Source organism: Zootermopsis nevadensis, unplaced genomic scaffold, assembly GCF_977971745.1.
Source record: "Zootermopsis nevadensis isolate Lab colony 2312 unplaced genomic scaffold, Znev_1.0 Znev_ptg000030l, whole genome shotgun sequence".
In the NCBI taxonomy this organism is placed as follows: domain Eukaryota; kingdom Metazoa; phylum Arthropoda; class Insecta; order Blattodea; family Termopsidae; genus Zootermopsis; species Zootermopsis nevadensis.
In genome coordinates, this window is record NW_028259162.1 from 5,591,932 (window position 1) to 5,608,377 (window position 16,446).

General features: G+C 40.6%; 1 protein-coding gene across 12 annotated transcripts in view; it reads left to right on the forward strand.

The window, feature by feature from the left end:
• spen (spen family transcriptional repressor split ends) overlaps nt 1-16,446 on the forward strand; it is a 125,707-nt gene that overhangs the window by 83,473 nt on the left and 25,788 nt on the right. For 4 of the 12 annotated variants that reach the window (XM_087358477.1, XM_087358478.1, XM_087358482.1 and 1 more), the window contains exons 3-13: nt 1,861-2,031; nt 5,338-5,493; nt 6,692-6,853; nt 7,817-7,977; nt 9,206-9,428; nt 9,896-10,042; nt 10,217-10,343; nt 11,274-11,454; nt 12,698-12,804; nt 14,474-14,643; nt 15,846-16,091. In XM_087358477.1, the coding sequence (XP_087214603.1) occupies nt 1,861-2,031; nt 5,338-5,493; nt 6,692-6,853; nt 7,817-7,977; nt 9,206-9,428; nt 9,896-10,042; nt 10,217-10,343; nt 11,274-11,454; nt 12,698-12,804; nt 14,474-14,643; nt 15,846-16,091 (1,851 nt within the window). Of the gene's footprint in view, nt 1-1,860; nt 2,032-5,337; nt 5,494-6,691; nt 6,854-7,816; nt 7,978-9,205; nt 9,429-9,895; nt 10,043-10,216; nt 10,344-11,273; nt 11,455-12,697; nt 12,805-14,351; nt 14,371-14,473; nt 14,644-15,845; nt 16,092-16,446 lie in introns of those variants that run through there. The other 8 variants (XM_087358483.1, XM_087358487.1, XM_087358484.1 and 5 more) reach the window with 6 other exon arrangements.

Consider the following 16,446-nt stretch of genomic DNA (forward strand, 5'->3'; position numbering starts at 1 on the left):
TGGATGTGCGCACGTGAATCTCCACAGACCTTGGTAGGTGAAGAAGAATAATAGCTTGGCCCATACTTCAATCGAATATGCATGCAGGACGTCTGGTGACCGAATGTGAACACTTCAGGATCGAACACCCAGTCGAAAATGTCATGGACATGTCCTTTTTTGATCAGTTATGGGCTATAATTAAAGACGATTTGAAGGGGACACTCCATATTTCAGTCGACACGTGACGGGTTATCTCTCTGACTGGTGGGTTGGTCGTGGTGGTAGCAGAATTGGTCACTGTGATCACCGGACCTCATTCCCCTAGGGTTACACGTAAAACATGGAGCATGGATACAGAGTAAACAAGAGAGGAACTAAACCATTGAATTTTCGATGCTGCTAGTTGCATTAACGACCCCGGTGTTCTACGTTAGGTTTATGTTATCATGAATTTCAAATGTGCGTAGTCCCGTAACCGTTGAGAATCGGTCATGTGTTCATGTGGTACTTCTGACTGGGAATTACCTCAGGAATTACACCCTGAAGCATTGGAATCCGGTCACTAGATACTCTGTATACGAGGGTGTTAAAAAAATATGCTTGAAAAGACGAAGAGGAGTTTTGAACTCATTACTTTTCCCCATAGTATAGTATTTATTTATTTAGTGTTCTGTCTGACGACAGGTCCATATGAACAGGATCCTTCCATCCTTTTCTCGGACTGGGACCTGTTCATATACGTTCTTGGCAGATGATCCAGAAGTGGTTTGCCATTGCCTTCTTCTGTGTGTGAATGGAGTAATTGGGATGCCACGGAGAAACCGGGGAAGCCCCCGGAGGAAAACTCCGTGACCACGGCCTTGCCCAACACAAGTTATAAATTCGGACACCGCCGGGAAACGAACCCGAGACCCCAGGATTACAAGGCCAGCGTTCTAACCGCTAGGCCACCGTGGCTATATAGTATAGTATGTCAAAACGTAATTGAAAGAATGTCTGGCGCCTTTCGCCACGAAACAACAACGAAATTAACGTCGCCATCGGCTGAAAATTCTTTGCCAGCTGGGAGTTCCGTCAGGAGTTGGAATGAATGGAAATCGATTGGTGCGAGGTTTAGACTGTGTGGCAGGTGGTCCAGAGCCTGCTGTTCGTGCGACATGCTGTGAAGAAGTACTTGGGGGGGGGGGGGGGGAGTATATGCAAGGCAGAGTAATAATTATTGATAGAGAACTTAGTTTATTGACATTTGAGTTGCGTTATCGTGATTCTTGATTAATGTTGGGTTTATGAACCGAAATGTGTCCACATTGATTCATCGCATTTGGAACTAACTACAGAAATATATTTTGATTAGAACGAAGAGATAGAACAGTATCGCAGTTCTTTGTGGGTATTCGCCTTTAAATGTCAGGCACAAACACACAAGAAGAATTATTATTTGCATTTACTGAAAAATATCACTCGTAGGATAAATAGCGGTCGAAAACGCTATCATTCTGCATGAAGCCATTTAATTACTGATAATGATAATTTGTTTTTCTGGTAGTTTTTATCGCTTTTTATGACCCTCAGAATTGGATGTTTGTACAAAATTTTCAGTGGACTTTCCATGCGGTAAATTCCGGAAGATAAGTAGGAACGTTTCCTTCCGTGCTGTTAGTCTTGTACCACACTTCTCAATGTTATCTTGTCTTCCACAGTAGCCCGTTGTTGGACAGTTGGTTGCACTGAAACATTGCGTGTCCTCATTGAAGGGTCTGGAAGTTTCTTTCATGACATACCCAGGAAGAAATCTGTAAAACATTAATTGGAATCGTAGTGTCAATATTTGTTCTGTGTCTGATTTGTACAGTTTTTTCTCCTTTCTGTGGTTTCAAGGCCTTCTGAAGATCATGCCACGTTTGAGCGGTCTAGTCACTTCTACGAGCGTCGTGAGGGAGACGCGTACCTTCGGCGCCCGGCGTCGGCTTATCACGTAACAGATCCTCTGAGAGGCCGCACGAGGGACCGTGTGTACAGGAACGGACCCTACACGCCGCTCATAGAGAGGTGAGTACAGTGGCTTTAGTCGATAGACGACAGAGACGCTTCTTGAAGAAGTTGCTTTCCTTTGGATCGCGGGTTTTGCAGCCAGCTGTCGTGGATGGTTGAACACGGTTCACGTTTTGGGGGACAGGAAAAGGTGCAACAGCCGAATATAATTTGCGACATTTCGTCTTCAGTCACGTTTCAAAATATCTTAACAAACTTCCTGTTTAAGAATTATACTTTTCAGGTTCTCGCTGCCTTCTGGGATGTTGCACCGTGTAGTCTGGTAGATATTGACCGACGTTCCAGAGGAACATTCTGCCGCCATCATGGCGACAAGTTCGTCGTCCTGATGGTAGAGCAGTAGGAGATTAAATTTTCAGGTTATTAAAAATCGTTATCTTGGTATGCCGACACGTAAGTTAAACGAAATGCGTTTTGCGTGGGAAATTGGTCGAGTTTCGCGGAATGCGATGGGATTTCTCCTTTAAATGCTTCCACCTGCTGCATGGGGAGGCCGACAAAATTCCAGGTGTAGCGTTTTAAGGGTTGGATTTCTTGTGGCATTCTTATCGAGTACTACCGGAATGTATTCACTTGTTCGACGTTGGTTTACATCGTGTGCCTTCCGCGGTTGTCCTTTTATTGAATGGGTCGATATTTCTCAAGCCATGAACCGTCATGACGCATGTAAACAGAGACGAAAATATTCATAGGTACCAAAGTGCACGTTAATCCTGAAAACGATAACGATTTTACAGAATAGTCTAAATGCTGGGACTCCGCCTCGAACCACAGAAGTTCCGTTCCACTTTCTTTGCTGTTCATTATTAACAGTCGGACTTCGTATCGTCGTTGGTGTTGACAAAACGCGGTGAAATAAACTCCACGACTTGGTCATCTCTGTTTATACATTTTAAGATGGCTGTCCTTGGGCTCACCGCCGTGGAAACCTCAGATCCTTCTTAGTGTACATCTGCCCATAGGTAATGCTGTGGAACGTATGCGAGAGAGAATGCAAAGTTGTGTTTGTTATTCAGTCTGTACTTTGCCACGAAAATGTTCTGGGTTTTGGTCCTTCGTCTCCAGAGACGGGGTTAAAAGTACAGTCTGGTACTAGAGGTGCAAGTGTTTTGAAGCCGACGACTGCGTCTTTGGGTCCAAGTGCATTTTCCGTTTCGCGACATTCTGTGTGTCAGTCGTGTGCATATGTAATATGTGTTGTTAATGTTATTCATGTTTCTTCGTCGTGCTTCTCGTTTAATTTGTGATTGAAGTACGTTTCTGAATGACGCAGGGCCTCAATAAAATGGCGTACAACCAGTTCATTGTAAACTGCATACAATTTACATTTTGAGTTTAAATTGACACTTCCCATCATGTTTAAAATAGTTTATTTTCGTTTGTTATTGTATCGCGATATGGATTGGAATGTACATAAAGATTAAAAACACTGTTATCAACTTAGGAACGAGTAATAAATGAGTTTCAAGAGTTTCAGGCTACAGTTACTGTTCTGAAAGATGTCAGGTGTAAAACGACACAAGGCATATCTACGTAGGAATCTGTATTTAGACGTTAAAGTGTTTTGATAGTATGTGTGGTGTTTAGAAGAATAGTATTAAATAACTTTTCTGAAGTAATTAATTTATTGAGGAAATGGAGAACACGGCAATATTTGTTTATGAGTCGTATTCGCAGGGGAGAGTTCGAAGTCACGTGGCCCGTGAGGTGTTCTGACTGCTTAGTCGATTAATATTAGATCCTGGAATCCCGTTTTGGTGGTGGTAAACATGGCAACGTTGTGTCACTGCTATTGATTTCTGAGCGTAGTATTCTAGCTTGGTCGTGGGGAACGCACCCCTTCCCTTGCTAGCCGCGGCCTTGTTTCCCTGGTACAGCACGGCGAAAGTGTTTTCTTTCATTACGCCCAAACGCAGTTCACCAATTACACAGAAAGCTAATGTGTGTGTGTGTCTGTCCGTCCAAAAATGAAAACGCATGAGATTGGCTGTCGACCGGTTTCGCTTTGACCGGAAGTGCGGTTTTCAGTAGCCGTGTCCGGTGTTTGGTACAGGCTGTAACGGATATTTTGTCAGTTACGAGCGACAGTTCCCCCCACCGCTTTTAATTTGTAACGGTTTTGTGAATGGATGTTGTATATTTATTCTCTCTTTGTTCCTATGCCATTTATGGATTGATGTGTGTTAACGTTATTTCAAAGATGTAAAATATTTTGGAAATGAGGAAATGCATTGTAAAGCGAGATAATATACGAAATGGTTTTTTGGAAACGTGTCGAAAACCAGTGAGGTCTCAGTAGAATTAGAAAAAATAAATTATGTTAATGGAATTCTTTTGATGTTTTTTTTACACTCAACTCGAAATGTAATATTTTAAATACTTCCATCTGAATATTTTCTTTATTCCGATGGTTCGTTGTAACAAAATTTACTGCCCTTAACTTACATTGAATAGCGTTGATGTTTCTTCTGCTCCGAAAGTTCGCACAACCTCCATGTTGACGTTATTGATGACAGGGAGTTTTAAAATAATACGATTTGGGGTGCCCGATGTTATGACTTTTACCAGGTTCCCATGGAAATTAACCAACAGATTTAGAAGTTACTAGGAGTTGCGTTGATTTCTTAGTTATTGGAAGTCGAATCAGCTGTATTGGTTATTCGCGACTGTCAGCACTTCAAACACATTTAACTTAAACTAAACTGCAGTTTGTAACAGTATTACCTTGGCAATGTTTATACGGAGGACTTGTCTTTCTTTAAAGACATTTATGGAAGTTTTAAGAAACAAACAAACACTAAACTATTTCGTCACCTTTCACTCGATGACATATCGTACTTATCTGGAATTGAACCCAGGTTGCTCAAAAATATACATTAAAACTAATTACTTTTACATGTGATTGTATATGATTTATGATTTGTATTCCCAAATTCTTTGACGAACAGATGTCAACACTTTAATGATTATAGAACGATCAGTTTTATAATGGCGTTTGAGTGCCTTGTAACGAAGTAGGAATTACCGTGCCTTCATTACGAATAATCAGTTAACGTGAGGTTTGAGGTTTTCACGGCGTTGAGAATGTGGCGTTTCTCCTAAACGTTGGCATCTACCAACCAGTCAACACGGCGCCAAAACCCAATTCGACTGCAGGAAAGGAAGGGGAATTCTATATGTGGATCTCTGGAGTAACACTGTACACTTTGAGGTTATGTGTGGATTGTTTGTTTCGTGTTGCTTTCTGTCTGTGATTTTGGATGCCATGCTGCAATGAAATGTGTGTGTTTTTGGGTGCCGCAGAACCCAGTCGGCACATCACCGGCCCCTGGGGAACGCGTGGAGCTACGACGGCACAACGAGCGGCCGTTATACCGCCACTACCCCCACCCCTGACCCCTATTCGGAGGAGCGGCGTGAAACGCAACCCGCGATACACAAGAAGCGCCCGAAATCCAGGTAAGAATTCCGTTCTGTCGGTAAACAAAATTCAACCTGACTGAAACGGAATATGACTTCCCAGGAAGAATTGTCTGTTGCAGACAGTTTTTCGTGTCATGGGAGAAGTCTGGCTTTTTACTGTTAAGTTTGAAGTTTGGTTTGTATGATCATAAAGAAGTCCGGCTCTTATGACTTAAATTTGAAGTTTGGCTTTTGCAACTATCGGAAGTCAGGCTTTGGGGACTGTCAAGACTGGAGTTTGCTTCTTGGGACTGTTAAAAAAAAAAATAAAAAAAAATATATATATATGGGTGTCCACGAGTTGTTGTAATCGATGTTAAGATGTTCCATGCTACTTGGCAGTCAGGGAACCGGACATTTTAACTCGTTTGATTACTGACCCCTCGAAGGAAAACGAGCCATTCAGAAAAAAATATACGCTGTTATGTTCCTCCGTCGAGGTTCATTCGGTTTCATTTGTGCTTTAAGATCAGCAGCAGAGCAAATTTTTTAATATAGTGATGCCCGTCGCCATGAAAACCTCTGATGTCACTTTTGGAGGTACTGATCATTAACAGAATTTTTCTTTTCAAAGTATATTTTGATTCTGTCTCACAGGTGAAAATAATGCCAACATTACTTTTTTATTAAGAGATAATCACACTTTAAATTCAACCGTGGACCATATTGTCACATTTAAAAAAAATTGCTTGGTCCAGATGGCACGTATATAATAAAATAAGAATAATTGGGTTAATTTATATAATATGACTCATTGGGTATGGAACTTTGTTCTTTTTGAGTACAATAGCAGAGTGAACCTGCTAATGGAGCCAAGGTCCAGATAAACCCCTCTCAAATTTTGGCAGGATTCCATGTTTGCAGTTTTGCAGTGAGCAAATGTGGCACGCAGTTTAGAAGACGTTAGTTTAATGGGTTGAGATGTTACTCATCAAAAACAAGTTCATCCTGTCAGGGGTAAACACGTGCTGTTCTACTGGTTTCTGACATGTTATCTTCGGCTTCCATGCCTGGGTGACATGTTCATTGAGAAACAAAATCAAATTCATCTTTACCATCTTCATTTGATCATGCAACTATACTTGTGTCGCCCAATCGACAGCGGCATGAGTTTGATACTGTTTGTTGTTGTTGTTGTTGTTGTTGTTGAAAATGCATGACAGTATCTGACTTTGCCATTTGATGTCATGTTTAGTAGGTCGGGGAGCGAGTCAGGGTCCAACTCAGGGTCAAGCCGCTCTCGGTCCAGATCTCGTAGCCATTCGCATTCCAGCTCCAGTTCTAGCCAGTCAGGTTCCAGCAGTTGCAGCTCAGGTACATCGTCACAAGGAACTGACAAGTCCTGCTCCCCGCACAGGTATTGTCCACATTCTGCTTAGAAAAATTCCAGTGTTGTGAAGGCGTACGAGATAGATAAGCTCTTTGATGAACGTAGCCAGGCGATTCTTTGATATTGGTGTTGAACATGCTTTAAGGCGCAGTATTCATTATTTTGGTTACTAGATGAAGTCCTTTGTACAGCTGTAAAAAAATTTGTCACATGTGTTAATTTAAACACCAGCAGGTTTAAGTTTTATGATGGCATTGGTGATAAAGTCCCTCGCCGTAGCCGCGGGGTCTGAGGCATCACGCTTCAGAGTGTGCGCTGGTTCGAGTCTCGGGGAAAGAAATTTCTTATGAGATTTTTGACCAGTGTATGGGACCGGTGCCAACCCAGCATCGTGAGGAAATTGGGGAGCTACGATATGTAGCGTAATCCGGTCAGGAAAGCTAGCAATGGCTGGGGGTTTGTCGTGCTGACCACACGTCGCCCTATATCTGGTTGGATGATCGTTCACCTCTGCTTAGGCATGTGAACGTGAGGCCAGCAGCCAGCTTTGGCTCTCAAAGGGCTGTTAGGCCACGGATTTAAGTTAACATATGGGTTTGTTATGAATTATACCTAAATCTAAAACTTGTGTATGCATTAATTTATGTTAGTATGGTGTCTTCTCAGAACATCTCTGATTTATGTTTTTGTTGTATGTGTTGGCATGTTTTTGTTACTTTAGAAAATAAATGTGGATTTGTTTAAAAAGGAAAGTGGTTTTTGGGCTTAAATTGACAGTTAAGAGGTTGAGGTATTTGTCCAAACAAAATGCTGATATACATATATGCATTTAAAGCTAGTGTTCAGAATCCTTTTAGTTTCATGCAAACTCAAAACACAATTCTCATTCTGAAGATTTCTGTCTTCTGGGTTGTTGCGCTGTGTAGTCTGGTCGATGTTTGCTTCAGTTTTAGAGGGTTAAATAAGAAATCGAACTTTCGTATTTCACAGCAGTAGCCACCATGGGGCAGCTAGGAGTGGACGCGTGTGTGGGGTGGCTCTGCAGTCAGCGGTGAGTGCGCCACATGCCAATAACGTGAGTCCAGCCGTGCAGAGTGAAGATCGAAGACCTTTGGCAATCTGTGTCCGAAACCTGCCCGTTCGCTCCAGCGGTAAGGACATTAAGCCAGCGTGTTCATTGTGAACAAGTCAAGTAAATTTCATTATGCCGCAAGGAGAGACAAAGGTGTCTTTTAATGGTTTATTAAAAAATGGAAAAGATTGATTTGTGACCTGTGAGAAAGTCAGGACACGTGCAGTGTAAATTAATCTATAAACCGCTTATAAATATGTTTCAATTCAGGGTTGTGATGTGCTTCATACAGATTTTTTGTAGTCATCACTGATTTTCTTGAGTTAGTTCAGTTGTAACTGGACAAATAATACATTTTTTCTTCTTCTATTTCTGGTTTAAGATTGTTTATACATTTTCCCATACCATTTTACGGGTCCCAACTTTCCGTTGGCTTGATCTATGGACATTTGGTAGGACTCCTTGGACGAGGGATCGGCCCATCGCGAGATAGTAAATTTTTTAAGATATATTATCTTTGCTGTGCACGTCTTAATATAAATCCGGAATACATTGACCTAATCCTGAATTCTGAAGCAAATCTTTTAAGATTAGTTTAGTATTTTATTATATGCTTTGTGTATCCTGCATTGCGGGAATTTATAATATCTCTTTCAGGACTGGTGATTGTGTATGTATATTTCTTTTAAATTATATATTAAGTCTTTGTTTACACGATATGTAATGTTGTGAAGCGTGTCTTCAAACAAGTCCTTATAGATGATGGCTGTATCAGTATTGAATGAGTATGCAGTGTTTTGTAAACGCTTTCTGTCTCCGTCATCTCAGATTGTTGTAGTGGATGATGCAGTTCATAGTGTGTATATATAGATGCAGTCGATTCAGAACCCGGTACCCATGTCCAGGAATGGACTAATAGAAAGAACTGGGTACTGGATACTGGGAACGACCTGTTCTTCAAGTGCCTGAGCACTGCGGGTCCCAGCTTTTCGTTGGCTTGACCTATAGACATTTTGGTAGGACTCCTCGGACGAGGGATCGGCCCGTTGCAAGGCCTCTACCTTTACACGGGACAGCACGACACAGTAAAATGCAGACAAACATCCATGGCTTGAGTGGGATTCGAACCCACGGTCCCAGTGACCAAGCGGCACAAGGCCCACGCCTCGGACCGCGCGGCCACTGCAGACCCCTAATAGAAAGAACGGTGGTCAGAATCAGGTGGTAGTTGAAATTAATAATATGCATCTATCATTTCCTCCTGTGTATTGTAAAACTGTTTGCTCACGAGGCTTTTCTTGTTTCAGACACGAGTCTGAAGGATGGGTTGTTCCACGAATACAAAAAGCATGGGAAGGTAACATGTGTTAAGGTGGTGGGGCAGGCAGGCGATCGTTATGCGTTGGTTTGCTTCAAGAAGGCAGATGATGTCGAGAAGGCATTGGAAGAGTCCCACAACAAGCTCTTCTTCGGTTGCAAGATTGAGGTGGCACCCTGCCAAGGCTATGACGTGGAGGACAATGAGTTCAGGTAGCAAAGTACCTGATATAGTTTACATGTTTGTGATATTCTTTTGCACACTAAATACACACTGATATCACCTTTCACTTTCGCAGGTCTTTCGAAAGTTGAAAAATATATTATCACCGTCATCATCCATCCTCCCTGGTATTAAGTCTGTTAGTGTATTAAGTGTGTTGCAAAAACCATATTCTCCTCATTTTAAGGTCGTCCAGAGCGTGTTATTTCTGTAGACTGGTTGCTCTGTGTGTGTACACGTACGTATGGTGAAACTTCGATGCATCGTTTTTGACGGGGGAGAGAAATGAAAATGATAAATATGGGAAAACGACAGTTGCGAGAAAGCATTAAAAATGAGAAAAAATTGAAACAGTTCATTCTTCTCCTTTGCATACGCAAAACAATACAAATACAACATGTTTCAAAGTTACTTCTTTTTACCAAAAAAGTCTTTAATGGATAACTTTACGTTTTAGGCGAAACGGAGCCCTTTCCACGTTCAAAATGAGAAAAGCGAGAAAATGTAACGTTATTTTATATGGGACGTATCAGGGACTGAACAAAACAGACGATGTGTCCGGGAAAACGATAGTTTGGGGAACGATGGATAGAGGTTTCGCTGTGTAAGTACGATTGTTTCAGGGGTTATTTCTTGAACATCTACTTTTCAGTTTCTTCTATAGTAAATTTAGAGATTTATTAATCTTTCTTTGAAATTTGTAATTGTTCTTTTTTTATGTATATTGAAAGCAAAACCTCATCTCTGTGTGTGTGTTTTGTTCGCATGATGATGTCAGGCCTTACGAAGCGGAGTTGGACGAATTTCATCCAAAGGCAACACGGACTCTGTTCATTGGCAACCTGGAAAAAGATGTTACGGCTTCAGAACTACGGAAAAACTTTGAGCAATTTGGGAAGATCATTGTAAGTCAGGAATGCTTCTTGCCACATTTTTGTAAATTTTTTTAGTATAGTGCGTTATTTAAAGGAGCCGACCGTGCTGCTGTAAATCTACGGGTTTGTAATTACATCACAGTTTCAATTAAGTGAATCTAAAGTGACTTGAATTTTTGGAATTGAAAATGAGAATTCATTGCACAGATGTTATTACCAATATAACGATTTTATAAAGGTTTGTGACGTTTGTTGGTTCATTAGGAATGTTATATTGTTCATTGTCTGAAGTACGTTTGATTTATGCAACATTTTCGGAGTTGGTTTTAATCCTGTCTTTGGTGACAGATTTGTTGTTATTTTCTAGTTGGAGATTAGTTATAGTGGTTTAGATCAAACCCAAGATCTTTTTAATACCAGGCTCGTGTCATAACCAAATAGACCACACGTACAACCCAGCAATGACAGTTTCTTTAAGATCGTAACAAGACTTACAATTAAATTTAAACTAATTCGATTTTGTATCAAGGGTCTATAAATCAGTATTCTCGTCAGGATTATGGAATTGAAAATGTGAAAACGGGTATTGAGTCAAGTAAGCAGTCCAGTTTCTGAAGTCTGATTTACTTCCGCATTAAGTTTATCGCCTTGTTTTCTTATTCTTTAGTGCTATACGTTGTTTTAACGAAACCCCTTTCTATTTGAATATTTCTATGGTAGCATTTTATTTGATTTCATAAACTTTTAATTGACAATTGATAGACAACAGGACAATTTTCTTCAATCATATCCAGGCCAGGAAGACGTGTTTTTAAGGTAGTTGTCTTGGGTGTAACATGGAGAAGGTTTAGAATTAATTCTTTAACGTTGCTACGGTTTTAGTTTGCATTGCCTCTGTATAGTCATAGTTCACAGCCAGGAGACCTATTAGGCACTTGTGTTGTTATTGTAATTTTACAGGAGATTGACATCAAGAAACAGGGCGTTGTGTCGTCGTATGCCTTCTGCCAGTATTCAGACATAGCGAGTGTAGTGAAAGCTATGCGGACGATGGACGGGGAACATCTTGGCAACAATCGCATCAAACTCGGCTTTGGGAAGTCCATGGCTACTAATTGTGTTTGGGTGGATGGCATTGCAGGTATTAAGAATAGTACTTATCACAGTGAAGTCGTATCAGACGATTAATGCGTGAGTGTGGATTAATTTCTGTTGTTTCAGAGATTTCTCTGCCTCTGTCATCAGCGATGTCACTCGCTGATGACAGAGGTAGAGGTTATCTCTTCTGACATGTTGGAAAGCAGTTCCATACTCACGCACTTGATCGCTGCAGCCCGCAGCCGTGAAAGCTTCAAATTTTATTTTGTTTTTTATTTATTGGAAGTTCCCTAGTTTTTAAACCTTTGTCTAATATTGTGATTGATTGTGGGCTGAATGATAGGTAAGAAGATTTCTGTCTTCTGGGATGTTGCGCTGTGTAGTCTGGTCGATGGGTGATTTATCGCCCTGATGACGGAGGCAGTATGACCTCTGAAACATTGGTAAACATCGACCAGACTACACAGCGCAACAACCCAGAAGACAGAAATCTTCATACTCACCACTGCGAAAACCTCAAATCTTACGGACCATGATATGTCTTTGATTCATGGCATTCTTTGAGATGCTCATATCGAGCATAGCTATTTCAGTAGTAGTAGTCTTCTGAACTGGCACTTAAGTTTCCATGTCTTTTGCTTCCTGGCCACCGTAAACCACATCAGTGAATAATTCTTTGAGGCAAATTACTCGCCCTTCGTGAGAGATAAATTTGTCTGAGTTGTTATACGGTAGTTATGATTTAATTATTTTTTTTTATTTTCGCCCAGAACCTTTCTCAGAATACTAACCTGCGAGAAGATATGAAAAATGATATACACAGCTGTTAGAAAGCTGAATTGAGAATTGGATTATGTTTTGTGATCTTGTAAGTCTTCATTTCTTTCTGAGGTCTGTCATGACTAGCTTTACGAAATTATGCTCTATCTGTTGTCATGGTGTGGTATTATACACAGTGACAACTTTGTCTTGTAATGTGCGCTGGAGTAATACTTTAAATAAAGAACATTTTAGTGGAAGAATAAAAGCTTTTTATTTAAGAAATGTGTATACAAATGTTCTTTAAGCACTCAGTTGTTTACTTACAGATAGAAACAATTTTTGGAATGGCAACTCAGCGCAGAAACGAAATATATAATGTACCATGTTAAATTTTCTGGAGGTGTAGAGATTACTTTATTGTTTGCAGGGTGCTTAGTTAAGCACCGGGGGTAGCTTTACCTTCTATGAATTGCTTTATTAAATGCATGTGTGTGTTTCAGTTACCTATGTTTTGTTCTTTACAGACACAGTGTCAGAGAAGTACCTGAATCTGCAGTTTAGCCAGTTCGGCAGCGTCACTCACGTCACTGTCGATCGTGAACGGGGGCACGCTCTCATCTATTTTGAGCAGGTAGAAATTTATGGACACAAAGAGCTTTGTGGTATACATATTTAGAATGTTCTGTCATGTAAACTGCACCATTAACTAACAGAACATTTGAAAAATTAGGTCTTTATCGTGAATTTTACTGATTCACATCCTAGAAATGAAGCGTGTGATGGTAGGTGTAGGTTAGGTAATAATCGGTAAAACCTTTAATTCTGATAATGTAAGTAAATCAGGACATACATTCTATGTAATATGAATGCCATTTTTTCTGTCTCTTCTTTATACCACCGTAACAACAAAAATATCTTACCGCATTCTTCATTTTCATAGATTTATGTTTGTGTGTATATATATATATATATATATATATATATATTCTGTAAATTAGTTGATCTATTTGTTACATTACGTATTAAGATTTATCAAGGGTTTATCATGTATTTTGTTTCTATTTTTATTTGAATTCATCTCCTACACTTTCTTCTGTTCATCTCTCTCAGACAGCAGTTCGGTAAACTGTTCGTAGCCAAGTGACCATTATCAAAATTTGTAAAATCTGTATATGCTTATTGAATGTATTTCATCACATAACTACAAAAAGTAGATATTCCTTTACCAGTTCGTTAAAGTTGCTAGGTTTATTGTCATATCTTGTTTGAGTTTTTCTTCGTGAGTACAAGTATGAATCTGGACATATTTAATGCAGACAAAAAATCTTATATGTGCCACTGGAGAGGATTTGTTGTACTGTACTACTGTTTGAAAACCTCTGCTAGAGGAGACTGAATTGAATAACGAGGAGTGAATTAAGTGTCCATTTGCAGCTAGGTCACTTTCATGAAGTCCAGTTACACTTTGCAGCTGGGTGGGTGGGGGGGGGGGGGGATCCTGACTCTTGTCTTTGACGATGTTTTATTAAAATATTGTAACGTGGGTCAGCGTTGCGACCTGGATTGACAACCCTGATTCATTCACGTCAAATTAAATCAGTTACAGAGGTTTGCACATACAGTCAACTCTATACCACAACAACAATACACTTCGTGTCCCTGTTCTCTGCACACACACACACTCTTGTCCTCCGAGTCTATCTGGTCCCTCGAGTTCGGCGCCCTTCACACTCTTCACTTACACATTGGCCCGTAGCACCCCACTGGACACACGCTGGCTCCTCGGCCGCCACGGTCCACGTACCCGGTGCCTCACACGTAGCCGACCCGTCCTTTCTCAGCGCCACACCAGACCTCTAGTTGGCTCCATTCTCTCGTCTCTCACGGCACACTTCTCTTACGCCCGATTCACAGCTCTGTTCTTTCCACACTCCCTTTCCAACAACTCTACTCTCAACACTCTCCCTTTCCAAACACTCTTCAACATTCTCTCTCTCCAAACACTCTTCAACAGTGTCATTAAACAGACACAACAATTATAAACTAATACAACAATTCCAAAAGCAACAATGTCTATAAATAGACACAACAATGCCAGACGCGACAATGTCAATAAACAGACAACTAAACTGTTTATTGACATTGTTATGCTGCTCTCACCGCAACACGTCACAATATGTATTAAGTGAATTTTCTTGTATGTATTTTGAATATCAGTATGCTTCCTGCTGCATATTAGGAGTGAAACTATGTTCATGTTTTCCTTTTTGTGATTACAGAAATATTATTTTTCTCTGCAGGTCCCTTATGCCCAAGATGCAGTGCGTGAAATGAGGGGCGTGCTGCTACGTGGCCGCAAGCTGCAAGTAGACTTTGCTTCTCGGGAGTGCCAGGAAGAATTTTATGAACACTTAGAGAAACAGGGTGAGGCTGTCAGTGGTGAACGGCCATGGGAGCGCTGTGATAGCAAGTAAGTAATTTGTGTTATGCCATTAATTGCCGTCAAAGGTCAACAACTTCGGAATGTTTCTTTTGTGTTGTCTGAATGGATCTGAGAGACACAAATATATATGTGCAGGTATATTTAGTTGGTGTGTACAATTATAAAAATGTAAACTGGTATTCATTTTCTACATAGACCTACATATAGCATTTATACCGGGTGCGGCGGAGGAAACGCATGTTTTCCAAATAACAATAACTCAAGTTATTCGAGTTAAAAAAAATTTAATTACACAAAAAGAAAGGTTTTACAATGCAGTTTTTGTTGAACATTTTTGAATTACTTCCGAAAAATAACGTCCGTCAAGTGACGCCCTTCCTTCTGTACGCACTCTTGCAGCCTCTCCTCGAAATTCTGCATTGATCTTCCCAACATTTCTTCCTCCACAGTAGCGATTTCCTGGCGAATGGAATCTTTGAGTTCCTGGATGTTGCGTGGTTTGTTTCTGTAGACCTTTGATTTGAGGTAACCCCACAAAAAATAGTCACATACGGACAGGTCAGGGGAGCGAGGTGGCCAAGGGATATCACCGAAATGGGAGATGAACGGCAATTACGGATTCACCACTTTTGATATAATTTTCAACAACAAACACCCGATGCTCGCGGGTCCACGGTGCCATGGCTACTGAAACTGCATCATCTAAGCTGTCTACTAGCAAGGGGCGGAAATCCCCCATCCTCCTCCTTGCTAGCCATTCGAAAAAAAATGTGTTTTCTCTGCTGCACCCAGTACATTGAATATCAACTCTTCATTTGAACCAAAGAGAAATGTAAGAGAAGAATGAAGATTAGTAATGAGATGCTTCACAATTTATATTCTTCATCATCTAGTACTGTTGAGATGTAAAAAGGATGACATCGGAAGGACACAGCAGACATGGCGTAAATAGGATAATATTCTAATAATGGGCTTTAGAGGAATAGGTAATAATCATAAAAACTGAATTTTGCTGCCATGCTTTGAGTTTTTGCATTCAACCTGATGGACCAACTTTATAAGTACTTGGGTAAATACAGTTAGCATTGCAGAGGTAGGCATTCATTACATACAACATGAATCGTCGTCAAAGATAAATGTTGATAAAGAAGGATGCATATGAAAGATGAATAAGTATTATATTTATAGAACAAACACATAAACTTTTGTTTTTATTTTGTTTATGGTAGCCGGGAGGTTCAGGCAGGGAGGTTTGAGACAACTGTTGTAGTGCCAGGTGCTCGGTTTGCAAGGTATGATACACAGCAGCGTCCAAGAGCTGCGTCGTACAGTCGCACCGCAAATTGCAGTACCAGCACACCAGTGGCAGCTGCTGTCGGAACCACCGTGGTCCAGGGTAGGACGGCCGCACGTGTGCAGCGGGCGGGGCAGCGGTACGAGTACTATGATACAGAATATCCTGACAGGAGATACAGGTTGGCCACACTGCTTTTTGCTCTTTGAGGTGGAGAGGTGTTGCCAAATTGACATTTTGCAGTGTAGCATTCCTAGTCAATTAAGTTTGGTTATTTAGATATATTTTGACAACAGCTTTCATTGGGTACACAATAGCATTCTAAATACAATAAATAGATGCAAGATAATATAAAAGCAGTAAGTAAATAGTAAAAATAAGAGTAAGAAATAACTCAAGCTTAGAAAGGTTATGGGTTCAGTCTTAGTTATTGTTAGTGAACTCATAAATAAAGGCATTCGAAGGATCTGTCATTAATTATGACCAGTCACCTGGAAATCGAGAGTGGCGTGGACTCTAGAAACTTTGTGCGTATC